This window comes from Anopheles gambiae, chromosome X (genome assembly GCF_943734735.2).
Source record: "Anopheles gambiae chromosome X, idAnoGambNW_F1_1, whole genome shotgun sequence".
NCBI lineage: Eukaryota > Metazoa > Arthropoda > Insecta > Diptera > Culicidae > Anopheles > Anopheles gambiae.
The window spans coordinates 386338-400345 of NC_064600.1; the positions used below are offsets into that span (position 1 = coordinate 386338).

At 44.4% G+C, this 14008-nt stretch overlaps 1 protein-coding gene across 19 annotated transcripts in view; it reads left to right on the top strand.

Annotated features, from left to right (window-relative positions):
* LOC1272250 (calcium/calmodulin-dependent protein kinase type II alpha chain) overlaps positions 1-11678 on the top strand; it is a 31471-nt gene extending 19793 nt beyond the window's left edge. For 11 of the 19 annotated variants that reach the window (XM_061653461.1, XM_061653472.1, XM_061653421.1 and 8 more), the window contains exon 2: positions 1406-11678. In XM_061653461.1, coding sequence (XP_061509445.1) covers positions 2302-3774 — 1473 coding nt within the window. In that variant the 5' untranslated portion in view covers positions 1406-2301 and the 3' untranslated portion in view covers positions 3775-11678. Of the gene's footprint in view, positions 1-1402 lie in introns of all 19 variants that reach the window. The other 8 variants (XM_061653451.1, XM_061653487.1, XM_061653430.1 and 5 more) reach the window with 1 other exon arrangement.
* The last annotated feature ends 2330 nt before the right edge of the window (positions 11679-14008 follow it).

The window sequence follows — 14008 nt, forward strand, 5'->3', positions numbered from 1 at the left end:
TGTTAGTGTCTGTGTTAGTGTATGAGTGTGCCCTGAGCTTTTCCAGGCGCTTAGAAGCTTACCATATGGTCGCTGTTGGAGCCTCTCGTCCTCACATCCCCGCAGAATATCCTCAACGCACGTACATGTCTCCCGTTGTTGTGATGCACTTCTGCGGTTGACGTTGACGATTGCCCCAACCATTCCCAACCCAGCAGGTCCTTCCCGAGAAGCATAAAACATGGCACCTCTTCGCTACTTGGGGAGTTGAGAGGTAGAGCGAGAGATGAGGATGAAGTGGGGAAGCAATCATTTATTCGTATAAAAAAAATGTTGAGCGGAAAGTTCAGACTGCCGCCCCTGCTGTGTGTTCAGACAGACGAATCGAATTCTTTGCGATTAGGATGAGATTTGGTTTACCACTCTGTATTGCTTTTTCCTTGGGCCAGGGGGGGGGGGGGGGGTGTTGAGGGGGTACAGCAACCTGGCGGGGTAAAATTGCGGGGATCAATTTATATGGCCTGTCATTTATACTTTGCTCAAAGTGTGCTGTTACCTTTTGATATCGAATCGATTGGCTCTGGAGCAGTAGAGGATTTGGTGGACTTGACTGCTGGGCGAATGGGCTATCCACAAATCAATAAAACTAGCTATCTCTTCTTGTTCACTGGCGGACAACGATAACCTCTTTGTGTGTGGGTGTGTAGGACAAAAGCATTGAAGAAGTACGCACCATGGACCATTATTTCGCGTCCAACTGTATGGTGTCTTACAGCCACCAGTCCCCCCTTAGATTTGATGGCGATTCACGTCTTCGCGTGTAAAAACAGTGGTTCCAGCACGATCGGCTATTTGCTTTATAAGGAATTTATATTATATACTTCACGTAACCAAGCGAATCACAATTCCCTCCATAGTAAAGATCTTATCTGTGGGAGATAACGCTTGAGGTAAATGAAAAGTTGCTATAGTTCAGCAACCACTTTGTCATTAGAATCCTTTTGATTTGAACGATTAGCTAATAAACCCGCTGGTGAATGGTTAACAACAGAGATAAAGTACCGTAAGTCTGACGCCCTCGAGACCATTCGATGTGGCCCGCAATTCCTTGAGAAATAAATCAAGCACAATTTGATTTCTTATATGTTTTTTTTTTTTATATATATATTTGCAAGCGTGCGTAGCGCTCAACTGGTAAATGTGATTGTATCGACAAATATATCATCCCCATTTAATGTAGATCATTCTAACGTCCATAACTGTTTACTAGTCACTATTTTATGCAGCGTTTTGGCCCTCCGTAGTCAACTGAGTTTGGCATCGCTGGTCTACCAATATATGTCCGCCAATGCGCACCCTGTACACTTCTCGTTGCATAATTTCTAATACAACTCGCCGTTTTTCGTTTGCTTGTCCATTTCAGCAGCGTTCAGTGTGATTTAGATTCGGAAGTGGAAATAAAACCGACCCACCAGCAACTAGCAGCCCCCATTCTCGAGGCCAATTGTGGTGCGCGAACGTGGCAATAGGTGTGCTAGCAGAGCGACGCCAGTTTGACAGCTATACAGTATCATGTTTGGCAAGGTGCTACAGCAGCAGGAACGCTCAGCATCCAAGACCGGACAACTCACGATTCAGCAATCGTACTCATCACGCCGCAGCGCGCGACTCATGTGTCAGTGAGGAGTCACCGTCAGAACAGCGCCACACGAACCAATCAATCAACAGATCAGAATCAAACTAGCGCGAATTCAAGCGACCACCCCACGAGCGCCGCGTGACGAAGGAAGAGAGGAAAGCAATAGAGCAAACAAAGGGATAGGAGTTAAGGGAACGAGTGAGGCTAGATTTGTGAAGGTTGCCCGAAGGCAACAATAACAGGTGCTACGGTGTGCGGGTGAAGTCCTACACGTTCACGCAGGTCAACATTCTGTGCTCTGGACGGTGTTAGAGATACCGAGATATCCCAGTAAGCGGGTGTTACGTACGGAAGCGGAACTCTGCTTGCTGCGTAGTGTGTCGTCCATTTGCCGGGGAATTACCCAACTGGGCTATTTCGCTTCCCATCCGCTACAGTGCGGTGGTACAGTGCGTGTTTGTTTGTATGTGTACGAGATAAAAAGGGAAAGGGAGAGAAAGAAAGAGATAGAAAGAGAGAAAAAGGAAAGAGAGAGAGAGAGAGAGAGAAAGAGAGAGAAAGCGAGAAGATAACGAGTAACGAGAGTAAAACAGTGAGTGAGAACAATCGATCGTACGGTTGATTTCGTCCAATCCGCACCACCACCCGTCCCCCCCACCATCACCTACAACCCAGTGACCAACATGGCGGCCCAGCCAGCGTGCACACGCTTCTCCGACAACTACGAGCTGAAGGAGGAGCTCGGCAAGGGCGCCTTCTCGATCGTGAAGCGGTGCGTGCAGAAGTCGACCGGGTTCGAGTTTGCGGCGAAGATCATCAACACGAAGAAGCTGACGTCGCGCGACTTCCAGAAGCTCGAGCGGGAGGCCCGGATATGCAGAAAGCTACAGCATCCGAACATCGTTCGCTTGCACGACAGCATCCAGGAGGAGAACTTCCACTACCTAGTGTTCGATCTCGTGACCGGGGGCGAGCTGTTCGAGGACATCGTCGCGCGCGAGTTCTACTCGGAGGCGGACGCGTCCCACTGCATACAGCAGATCCTAGAGTCGGTGAACCACTGCCATCAGAACGGTGTCGTCCATCGGGACCTGAAGCCGGAGAACCTGTTGCTGGCGAGCAAGGCGAAGGGTGCGGCAGTGAAGCTGGCCGACTTCGGGCTGGCGATCGAGGTGCAGGGCGACCAGCAGGCGTGGTTCGGGTTCGCCGGCACGCCCGGCTACCTCTCGCCGGAGGTGCTGAAAAAGGAGCCGTACGGGAAGGCGGTCGACATCTGGGCGTGTGGCGTCATCCTGTACATCCTGCTCGTCGGCTACCCGCCGTTCTGGGACGAGGATCAGCACCGGCTATACGTGCAGATTAAGGCGGGCACGTACGACTACCCGTCGCCGGAATGGGACACGGTGACGCCCGAGGCGAAAAGCCTGATCAACCAGATGTTAACAGTGAACCCGTACAAGCGCATCTCGGCCGCCGATGCCCTGAAGCACCCGTGGATCTGCCAGCGCGAGCGCGTCGCCTCGGTCGTCCACCGACAGGAGACGGTCGACTGCTTGAAGAAGTTCAACGCACGCCGCAAGCTGAAGGGTGCGATCCTCACCACCATGCTGGCGACCCGCAACTTCTCCAGCAAGAGCATGATCGCAAAGAAGGGCGACGGCTCGCAGGTGAAGGAGTCGACCGACTCCTCCAGCACCACGGTCGAGGACGATGACTGTAAGGCGCGCCGGCAGGAGATCATCAAGATTACCGAACAGCTGATCGAAGCAATAAACAACGGCGACTACGAGACGTACACGAAGATCTGCGACCCGCACCTGACCTCGTTCGAGCCGGAAGCGCTCGGCAACCTGATCGAGGGCATGGACTTCCACAAGTTCAACTTCGAGAACGTGCTCGGCAAGAGCAACAAGGCGATCAACACCACCATCCTGAATCCGCACGTGCACATCTTCGGCGAGGACACCGCCTGCATCGCGTACGTCCGGCTGACGCAGTACATCGACAAGCAGGGCCACCCGCACACGGTCCAGACGGAGGAGACGAGGGTGTGGCATAAAAAGGACAACAAGTGGCAGAACGTCCACTTTCACGGTAGCCGCAACGGCAGCTTTAGCAACACCGCGACGCAATACGACTTTGTCAACCACAAGTAGATCGGCCATCCTCGGTGGTAGTTCGAGACGGTGGTACTCTGCGGCAAAGGGGGGGTGTGGTACGGCAGCGGCAGCGTACAGCAGCTACTGCAACCATTACTATTACTACTACTACTACTACTACTGATACTACTGCTACTACTACTGCTAGTACTATTACTTACAACTACTGCAAACCAAACACTTTTTCGCTTGTAAGATTGAAGCAATCCACGACGACGACGCCGACGAAGCAAGGGGAAAGCGAGGGGAAGGGCGAGGGAGAGGGGGGAATGGAGAGGAATCACAACAAATGTCATGGAGCGGGGAAGCAGGGAAAGGGAACGAAAACGGAAGGCGAAGGCGAACCAAATCACGCGAGTTGGTAGTATATCACCACGGTGAACAATGAAGTAATCAGATGAAATCGCAAAATCGTATATTTATTGAGGAACTTCAAATTTTCTGCCTCATACCTTTTCTCTTTTTGATGCACCAAAAACAACAAACACACGTGAAAACAAAAAATGATGGCAAGGCAAACACAAAAAAAAAACAAATAAACAAGTTAAAAATGCTCCAAAAAAACAAAAAAAAACAACAAAGAAACAAACACATAAACACCATCACACACGCATACGCAATCCTTTTTCCATTTGCACTTTGCTCTTCTTAAATACATTTTCCCTCCAACGACCAATGCAACTCCTTTCGCTCCTACGCCCCATCTCTCTCCCCCCCCCCCCCACCCCCATCTCTACTACACTCATCTCGCTTGCTTCCATCGTCCTGTTGCACCCTTTGAACATTTAAAAAGCATACAAACACACACACACACACACACACACACACACACATACACACGTACGCACATTTACATTCTTCTTAAGGTTAAGGATGGGCAACCTAATGGAGCCGCGCGCCAAATTTGCAATTGAACTGTATTTCGCGATCACACGATTATCGCTAAAGAGCTTGGGGGGAGTGGCCGAAGGAGAATGCTGGGCTAGTTGGTTGCTAACCCTGAGGATGTTCCGATGCAACACGGTTTTTGGAAAGTATGGCCATTGATTGTTGTTTCTTTGACTGAATGTTTAAACGATGCTTGCCAAACATAAACACGAAACTATCTTGCCATTCAACTAAAGAAGTGTTTGGTTTTTTTGTTAATGTTTAATTTTAACGTTATTTAATATGTTTAATGGAATGAAATGTGCAGTGCAGTGCAGTGCTCTGGTGCGCTGGTGCGAGATGGTTCACGCATCCAGTGTAGGGCATTGTTTTTTTTTTTTTTTTTTTTTTTTTTTTTTTTTTTTTTTTTTTTACAAAACCGCCGGTTTTACAGCCCACCTTGTGTTTAGCTAGCAACAAAGAACCCGTCAGCATTCGTCATTTCAAATTTGTTTCGCGGGCCAGAGGTTGTTTGCGCTCTTGGAAAATTCGAACTAGAAACATACACGCAAGCCATTGAAGATGCACAGCGGCAAGATAAATCATTATCTGGAAATTCTAACAGGCAGGCATACGCAGATTGCGGCGCCACTTCATTACGCAACGATAATAACAAGCTTACAGCGTGAAGAACAACTTTTACTGTAGTACACACGAACGTAACGTCTCTTCAAACGGCTGTTTCAAACGTGAACCAGGCAAACGTTACTTACTCATTTACTCACGCTTCGACAACGGTCAGCAGTGGACGATGCACACGGGCGAATGTACGCAACCGTATTCGTATTGCGATGTTGTTGTTGTTTTTTGTTTCGTCCAGTTTATTATTATCGTTGTTATTCAACGGTGTGCGATTCATGCGTTGAGATAGGCACAGGGACAAGCGAGCGGGGGCAGTGGAAGATTGGAAGGATGTAGACGAGAAACGCGTCCACTCACTTGCGTCGGCATGGATGCTCCGTAGCTCTGTCCGTATATCCGTAGCTGCTCAATTTTAGCGCACTCCAGTCTAGCAATCAACACACATAACACACATGTCTGCGAGTGAAACAAAGAACGAAAACCCCAACACAAACGTGCGGAAGAACAGAACCATAGTGCAAAAACAGAAATAGTAGTAGTACGAACCGAAAGTAACAACACACACGAACACACACACAGAAACATGGACGCACGTATCCATACGAGGAGCAGGCGTAACGAGAACAAGTAACACAAACCTGGTAACGGTTAGGACCATTCTTGCCGACCATTTAGCATTTTAATCGTGTGTCCCACCTTTAAAGCTTTAGCATTTTCCGGGACGAAAGTGAGGAGGGAAATGTTTGCGTTGTGCATTTACGTGTTTGTGAGTGCCATGTGTTGCGCGAGTTTTTTTTGCGAAAGGGAAGAGTGTTTGGATTTTTTCCTGCAAGATTGCGTTCCATCTCTGACAGGAAGGAAGCAAATATAAGCTCATCCAATATGCGACGGTTAAGTAATATGCAACAAAGCACGCTGATAGTGAAACAAAAAACAAAACAAAACAAAATCTCCTAACACCCACGCACACAGACATGCACTCACATGGACATTTTTAATTGATGTCTCTTTTGGTAACGTTTCAATGAGCAGAAACACGGGAAGACCTAGACGAATTGAGAAAAAGAAAATCCAGATTGACAATGTTTAGCGCTCTCTCCGGCCCTTTAGAGTAGGGCACACGAATGGTGAAAGGTGAAATTGCAATTTGGGACTATTCATACCGACCTGTGTGTCTGTGTGTTTGTGTGTGTGTGTATGTGTTGGCGAATGGTTTATATAGGTGCGAGCATTTAAAACCAATCCGCTCCTTTGCTATTTGTATCCTTAGAAGAGAAAGGACAAATTAGGCAAGATTCCTTGCCCCCATCGAAAGATGGTGAAAGGAAGTGCTCACTTGCAAAAATAAAAAATAGAAGAAGGAAAAAAAAACATCACCAACAAACACAATAGCTAATTCGCTTCACAACACAGCACACTCAGTACGGTGGAAAGGAACTCACCCCGCTAGTGACGTACGATTACAATTTCAAGTTCACGACCGCGACGCTGTAAACGAGCTAGTGAGCAGCCACGAAGCGTATGCAAGTATTTGTACAAATACGCAAACACACAGCACATACATACACACAGTTACGGATACACGAAGAAGAAGAACGAAGCGGACATTACTGTACTGCTGCACACATCTACAGTATCGCGGATAGGAAAAGTAGCCGCCGCTCCATCACGACGCATCCATCACACGCTTGCTAAGATGTAACCAGTACGAGAAAGTTGCACAGAGCGAACGGGCAAAGCGAAGGGCAGCGCAGGTATGGCAGCACGGAGGAGAAATATAAACACAAAACAACCAACATATTATAAATCTTGCGGGAGACAACTTGGGGAACACGGAACGATCGTAGCTATTTTACATAAATATTTAACAGAGAGGCAAAAATAGAACCAGCAGCGTGCGGGAAGAAAGGTGGCAACGGCGAGCCGGATGGAGAAGGAGACGCATAAAGCTGAGAGAGAGAGAGAGAGAGAGAGAGAGAGAGAGAGAGAGAGAGAGAGAGAGAGAGAGAGAGAGAGAGAGAGAGAGAGAGAGAGAGAGAGAGAGAGAGAGAGAGAGAATAAAAATAAAATAATAGTGAACCGATGAATCTATGACCAGGGGGGAGGGGCGCAGTGAAAACCACACGAAACGAAATAAAAACAAGAGCAGAAACACACACACACACACACACACACACACACACACACACACACACACACACACACACACACACACACACACACACACACACACACACACACACACACACAGAAGAAGTGATGTTTTAGATGATTTTGCAGTCCTTTGCACACTGGTGGTGTTGCATCGCCTAGCAAAGCAGGCGAGAAAGACAGAAGGGCAAACGAAAAAAAAAAAAACAAAACAAATAGAACTAAAAAAAAACAAAACTATCGAAATAACCAAACAAACACATAATTTCAACAGAACCACACATGCAGTGCACGAAATCTTATTACCAAACAGGTGGCACACACACTCCGTACCCCACAACAACAGTGTGGCGTGTGTGGGGGGGGGGGGGGGGGGGGGGCGAGAGGTGGAACGGGAAGGTGAAGCCGGGAAAGCTTTTTCCCCGCTTGTGACGCGCACGGTCCATTTTGGGTGCACCCCCCCCTCCCCCCCCCCCCCCCCTGCCCCATTTCGGCAAGATGGTTTTCTATAGTTTCCAGTTTCGAATGACAATCAGCCCGACGAAGCTAGGTTCAGTTTCATGATATGCTTTGCTATTTGTTTTACGTGTAAGTGTGTATGTGTGCGTGTATATATATATATAATCTATCTTTTGAATTGCACATTTTTCGTCTGTTATGATTTCTTCCGTCACGTTTGATTCGAAATCTTTCCGCTGGCGTATTTTACCGGTTGCTGTATTCTTACATGATTATTTTGTTTGCTATGCTTTTTGATCAATGCGTTTCCCCGTTGTTTTATTTGGCTACATGCAGTATTTTGTTCGCTCATTGTTTCCGGTGGAGGGGTCGTACGTGTTTGTGTTGTTATGTTAATTTTTGTAATTGCGGCTACAACTAAAGCCATCGGTGGCATGGATGGCGGGAGGGACATGCATTACTGGGAGGTTATGTTTTCTGTTTTCCCTTTCCTTGTTTACTGTGATTTCTGTGGCGGCTTGTATTGCACGGATAAGCTGTTAAAATGGATTTGATCCATCTTCGAAACCCAAGTGTTCGATCGTCTGCGTGGGTGAGTGTGTATGAGTATGGATGTGAAAAAAAAAAGATGGACGAAACTGTTTTCATTTACTCTAACTTTGTGTATCAAATTATTTAATGCTATCGTTACGTCAGGTTCTTTGTGCTGTGGTATTACTAAACGTTAAAACTATACCCGAAAACAATAGATTAAACGCGGGAGAGCAAGCAGTGAGAATACAATACCAACTATAACTGGAAGCCGAAATTATAATGTGAAAGACAACTAAATGCATACGCTCAGCAATACGGATTAAGTGTAACAACTAATTAACACCATCTTCTTGTCGTTGTTGTATTCTAATGCAGTGAACACGTGTGTGAGAGAAAGAGAGTTTGAGTTACGCAAAAAAAAAAGGATTAAATAAGCAAAGGAACAAACGAAAAACTAAACAACAAACACAATAAAAGGTAACAACAGACATCAATACAACAAGAGTAAACGCTCTCTGTCATATAAACACACGCGCCCGCACCACAGTGCACCAAGCTATAGGGAGCTAAAAAATCTGTTAGGTTGCTTGGAAAAGGAAAACACAAAAATACACACTTATGGATATGTATAGGCTGTACACAGGTACACACAAAATCGAGAAAAACAAACCCTATCTACTATTCAAACCAACCCACAAACAAATCCTTGAAAGAGAATCTCGAAGCAGTACCGGCTAAAACAGAACACTAACGAAAGGTAGGAAGAGATTAGTAGAAAAAAAAAAGATTTAACAAACAAAAAAAAAAGAAAGAAACAGATCAAATGACATGTAAATCTTGCAAATTTGTAGTTTAAAACAATGGCACGCCAAACAAGCAAGCCAAAATGCGGGAAACGAATACTTATTCCCGTTGTTTTCCCCCCTGTTTACAATTCTCATCCCTTCTCCTTATACTTTAGTTCCTTTTCTCTCTTTCTTTTTCAACAATAACATATTATACTCTCCCCGTTTCTATTGCTATTCCTTATTCCTGTCAAACGGACAAACACATATAGCAACTTATTGAACGTGTGTTTATAAGCGAGTGAACGAACGTTAAAGCGAAAAGAGAAGGGCATGGGGAGCTGCATTGGAGTAAGGAACGGTGGTTTTGTGCATAAAATTGGTGCATTTTGCAACCCACAAGGTACGTTTTAATGTTTCCCGAATGGAGGAATGTTCGTGCGTGTGGGGCAGTATTTGCTAGCAACAAAGGACGTATGAACAACTAACTTAAACTGAATTTAAATAACATATATCTGATCCAAAGAGGAAGGATAGCAAACAACAACAACAACAACAACAACAAAAAAGAAAAAAAAGAAAGAGAGAACATACGCAAAAGAAAGTAGCAAACACAAACAAGGAGAATAAAACACAAGCAAATTTAAGAATTGGTAAGGGCACGGAACACAAGAACACGAATGTAGGTACAAACATATGTATGTACGGCCTTGCATGCATGTATATATGTATGTATGTATGTATAATATCGCGTCACTGTGCTGTGTTTAAATGAATGTAACCTATTTCGTTGGTTTGTTTTCCAAACTTTTTCATTTTCTTTTGAGAGCTGCTGCAAAGCGAGCAAAAGAAAGCAGAAGAAGCTAAGGCAAGGAAACACATTAGAAGCAAACAAACCGAGCAAAAAGATGGGAGACGGAGGAGAGGAAGTAAAATGCTAAACAAAGCAAGCATATTTAGAAACATTAGATAGAAACATAGAATTATTTGTATCTCATCCCCTCTCCCTTTCCCCATTGTGAAATTGTGCAACATTTCTCTCTCACTCTCTCTCTCTCCTTCTTGATGGCACACTAGCAGGGCGCCTCCTTCGGTGCAGGAATTCGATTATAGTGTGTGTGTGTGTGTGCTCTCACTCCCACATTCAGTGAGTGATGTAACGAGACGAAATAAAACAGAAACAGAATAAACTGCAGAGCAAACGTACATGCAAGGCAAGCGAACATGTATTCACGAAAAACTTCGTTTTTCATTCGTCTCTTTTTTCTTGTGACGTTGCAAATCCAGATTAAAGAAACACGAAAAAAAAATAGTAATGGAAAATAAGTAACAAATAGATGGAGCAAAATAACAATAGACAAATCTTGAGCGATTGATCAGCAGCAATAGCAACAGTTACACAGATACACAACAGTAACAGCAAACATAAACCCGGACACAGACGGTTCTGACACACTCAGCTGCATCTTGTGACTCGTAATTACGAACAGAAATAGTCGAAAATAAGGCGTTTAACAAGGGATGCGATAAAGAGGTACACAAACATACAAATAAATGAGATGTAACGTGCAAGAAGATAAGATTACCAAAAAATAATTTTAAGTATTTAAGGGATAAAGGAGATAACAAACAAAGGAAGAAAAAACACATACATGAGTAAAAAAAAAAAAAACTAACAAACGAAACAGATAGTTCGCAAGCCATAATTACCGCATAATAAATGCATAATAGCGCAAAAGAAACACAAACACAGAAACAGCTAGAGCGAAAGCGAAAATGCAAAATGATTAAAACAGATGAAGAAAGAGTGAAAGCGAAGGCCGGAGATGGCAAGGGAGAATGAGCAACATTATGACACACACGTAAACTAACCAACATTTACGCAGAACAACAAAAGGATGCGTGTATGCTTAACACGAAGAGTGAACCATTGGAACAGAAAACGAAATAAATAATGATGGGGATAAGAGATAGAGAGCGCGCGAGAGAGAGAGAGAAAGAGAGAGAAAGAGAGAGAGAGAAAGAGAAAGAGAGAGAGAGCGAGAGAGAAAGAGAAAGAGATAGAGAGAGAGAGAGAGAGACAGTGGTAGAAAGACAGTGAGAAAGAGAGAGGACGAGTTAGAGAGACAAAAGAAGAAGTGTAGCGAAGAGCACGAAAGAGAAGCATACATTAAATGACTTCGAATAATTGCAATGATAGTTACGAGAGACAAAAGAAAGAAGAAAGCAAACAACAAAAAAGGAAAGATAAAAAAAAAAAACAAAAGTACGCCTATCGTAGATTTGTGCTAACTACAAGTATATAAATCACTAAAACATTAGGCAGCGAAACTAATATTTCCAAGAGGTAAATCTAAAAAATTAATTTAACTAAGGCAACACGTCATAACAGATTATGCCACTAATCGTTTGTTATTATGTTTGTTACTGGGGTAAAATATAATCAATCACATCCTTCGACTAGCCCCGGGCTGTGTGCTTTGCTGCTTTTTTTTCTGTCTTATCCTGCCGAAACACAATAATCATCAACTTCCCGTGTTCATCATGCCGCCGCATACGGCTCATTCATCGGTCAAAATGACCCACAAACACCAATCATCATCCATTATACTAGGCATGGGCAAAACGATTCTTTTCACCGAACGCGAACGAACTAGTTCGCTCACCAAAAAGAACCGAACGCGAACGACGATTCTTTCGTTCTTTGTTTCATGAGGTTTTTATTCACAAAGAACGCTCGTTATCTTTTTCATTTACCCACCATAGACGCATACTGTAGCCAAAGAAGTACTCATTCTGCGGTTGAAACCAATCATTTAAAAACATTAAACACTCGGCTGTCTGGTCAACACAATCCATCGCAAAACCGACCAAAAACTAGCATGTAAAAAACTAATACGAGCAAAAATGTCTCCTGCATATATTGTACCCCATGCCTTATACACACTTAAGGATTCTATTTAAAAAAACTACTTAAATATGGATCAACATGATGAGCGCAATCAATTCAGTTCATTCGCGAACAATGACTAATCCGTTTGAACGGGCTCGATCTATTGAATTGTATAGGTATAATTTCCATACCAACAGAACACAGATGGAACACCAGTTCGAACGCGTTCGATGAATTCAGTTGTGTAGGTACGATTTATACACCAACAGAACACAGATCGAACACTAAGGGCGGTGGCAACGCTTTTTCGAATGCGATTTTATCGGACGAGATTTATATGGGATTTGACAGATAACGTCGGACGTGCGATTTCGTCGTCCAACGTTATCTGTCAAATCCCATATAAATCTCATCCGATAAAATCGCATCCGATGAGCGTTGCCACCGCCCTAACGGATCAGATCGAACGCGTTTGATGAATTCAGTTGTGTAGGTACGATTTATACACCAACAGAACACAGATCGAACACCAGTTCGAACGCGTTCGATGAATTCAGTTGTGTAGGTACGATTTATACACCAACAGAACACAGATCGAACACCAGTTCGAACGCGTTCGATGAATTCAGTTGTGTAGGTACGATTTATACACCAACAGAACACAGATCGAACACTAACGGATCAGATCGAACGCGTTCGATGAATTCAGTTGTGTAGGTACGATTTACACACCACCAGCACACGTATCGAACACTGCTGGACAAATTCGACGGCGTTCGAGGAATTGAGTTGTATGGGTACGATTTCAACACCAACACGGTACATTTCGATCTCTGACGACCCGTTCGCACGGTGCGAGAAAGAGCGAGAAAGCAATATGATTTTGCACGTTTCATTACCACATTTATGTGTGCCGTCGAACACTGAACGGAACGTTCGAACGCGTTCGGTGTAGTCAGTTTCTTCCAAAAGTCCTGGTCGTTCTTTTTGTTAAGAACCTCGTTCGTTCGTGCACTTTACCGAACTGTTCGAACGGTGCGATTCTCGTTCATTTTACACATGCCTAAACCTTACACATTGTCTGTATCCGGTGTTTCGGTATGCGGAAACATTCCAACGGCAGGATGTATCTTCGTGTTCCCGAGAGGTTGTTTTGTAGGTTGTAATTTACTGCCGAGGAGAAAGTAAGGATAGATATTATTGTTTTCTCCATTTATTACTTTACGCATGTGGTTTTGTACATCATTACTTAGAAGTAGGCTTATCTCCCTCAGAATACTTGTTGCACCATTGCGTTTACCCTTGCGTCCTAACTCTATAATATGTTTACTGCAATCGTCTGCGATCCTTCCAGCCACTATGTCTCGTCTTATACAGATTACTGTCCGGTTTGTAATATTGCCAAATTAAAATTCGGATCCGGGTTATACCAACGTATCATCGCCATTTTTCCTTCCACTTCAACTAATCGTGGCTAGAAGGGTACCAAAGGGACCTACTACGCAGCGTTGAAACGGGGAATTGATTGGGACAAGAAGAGGACTCAAAAATCAAACATCATCGTTTCTGAAGGCTTTGTGGTATTTAAAAATTGCTTATCGCTTTCTTGCTCCCTTTTAACTACTGTGTGTCCCCCTAAACGGTAGTAGAAGTTCTTATGTACACCCCCCCCCCCCCCCCCTCCCTTATCATATTTACTTACTCATTGCGATCGATCTCCGCTCAAGCACTTCTCAAGACCAGACGGGTTACCGGTTAAATGCAAAAAGTAGTTTATAAGTTAACCTGCTCCTTTTTATACACACGACCCACTCACTGTCTTTTCGGCATCGCTTATCGCATCCCGTCGCGCCCTGTACTCATCAAAATGGTCGTTTGTCAGTCGAATGTTTTGATGTTC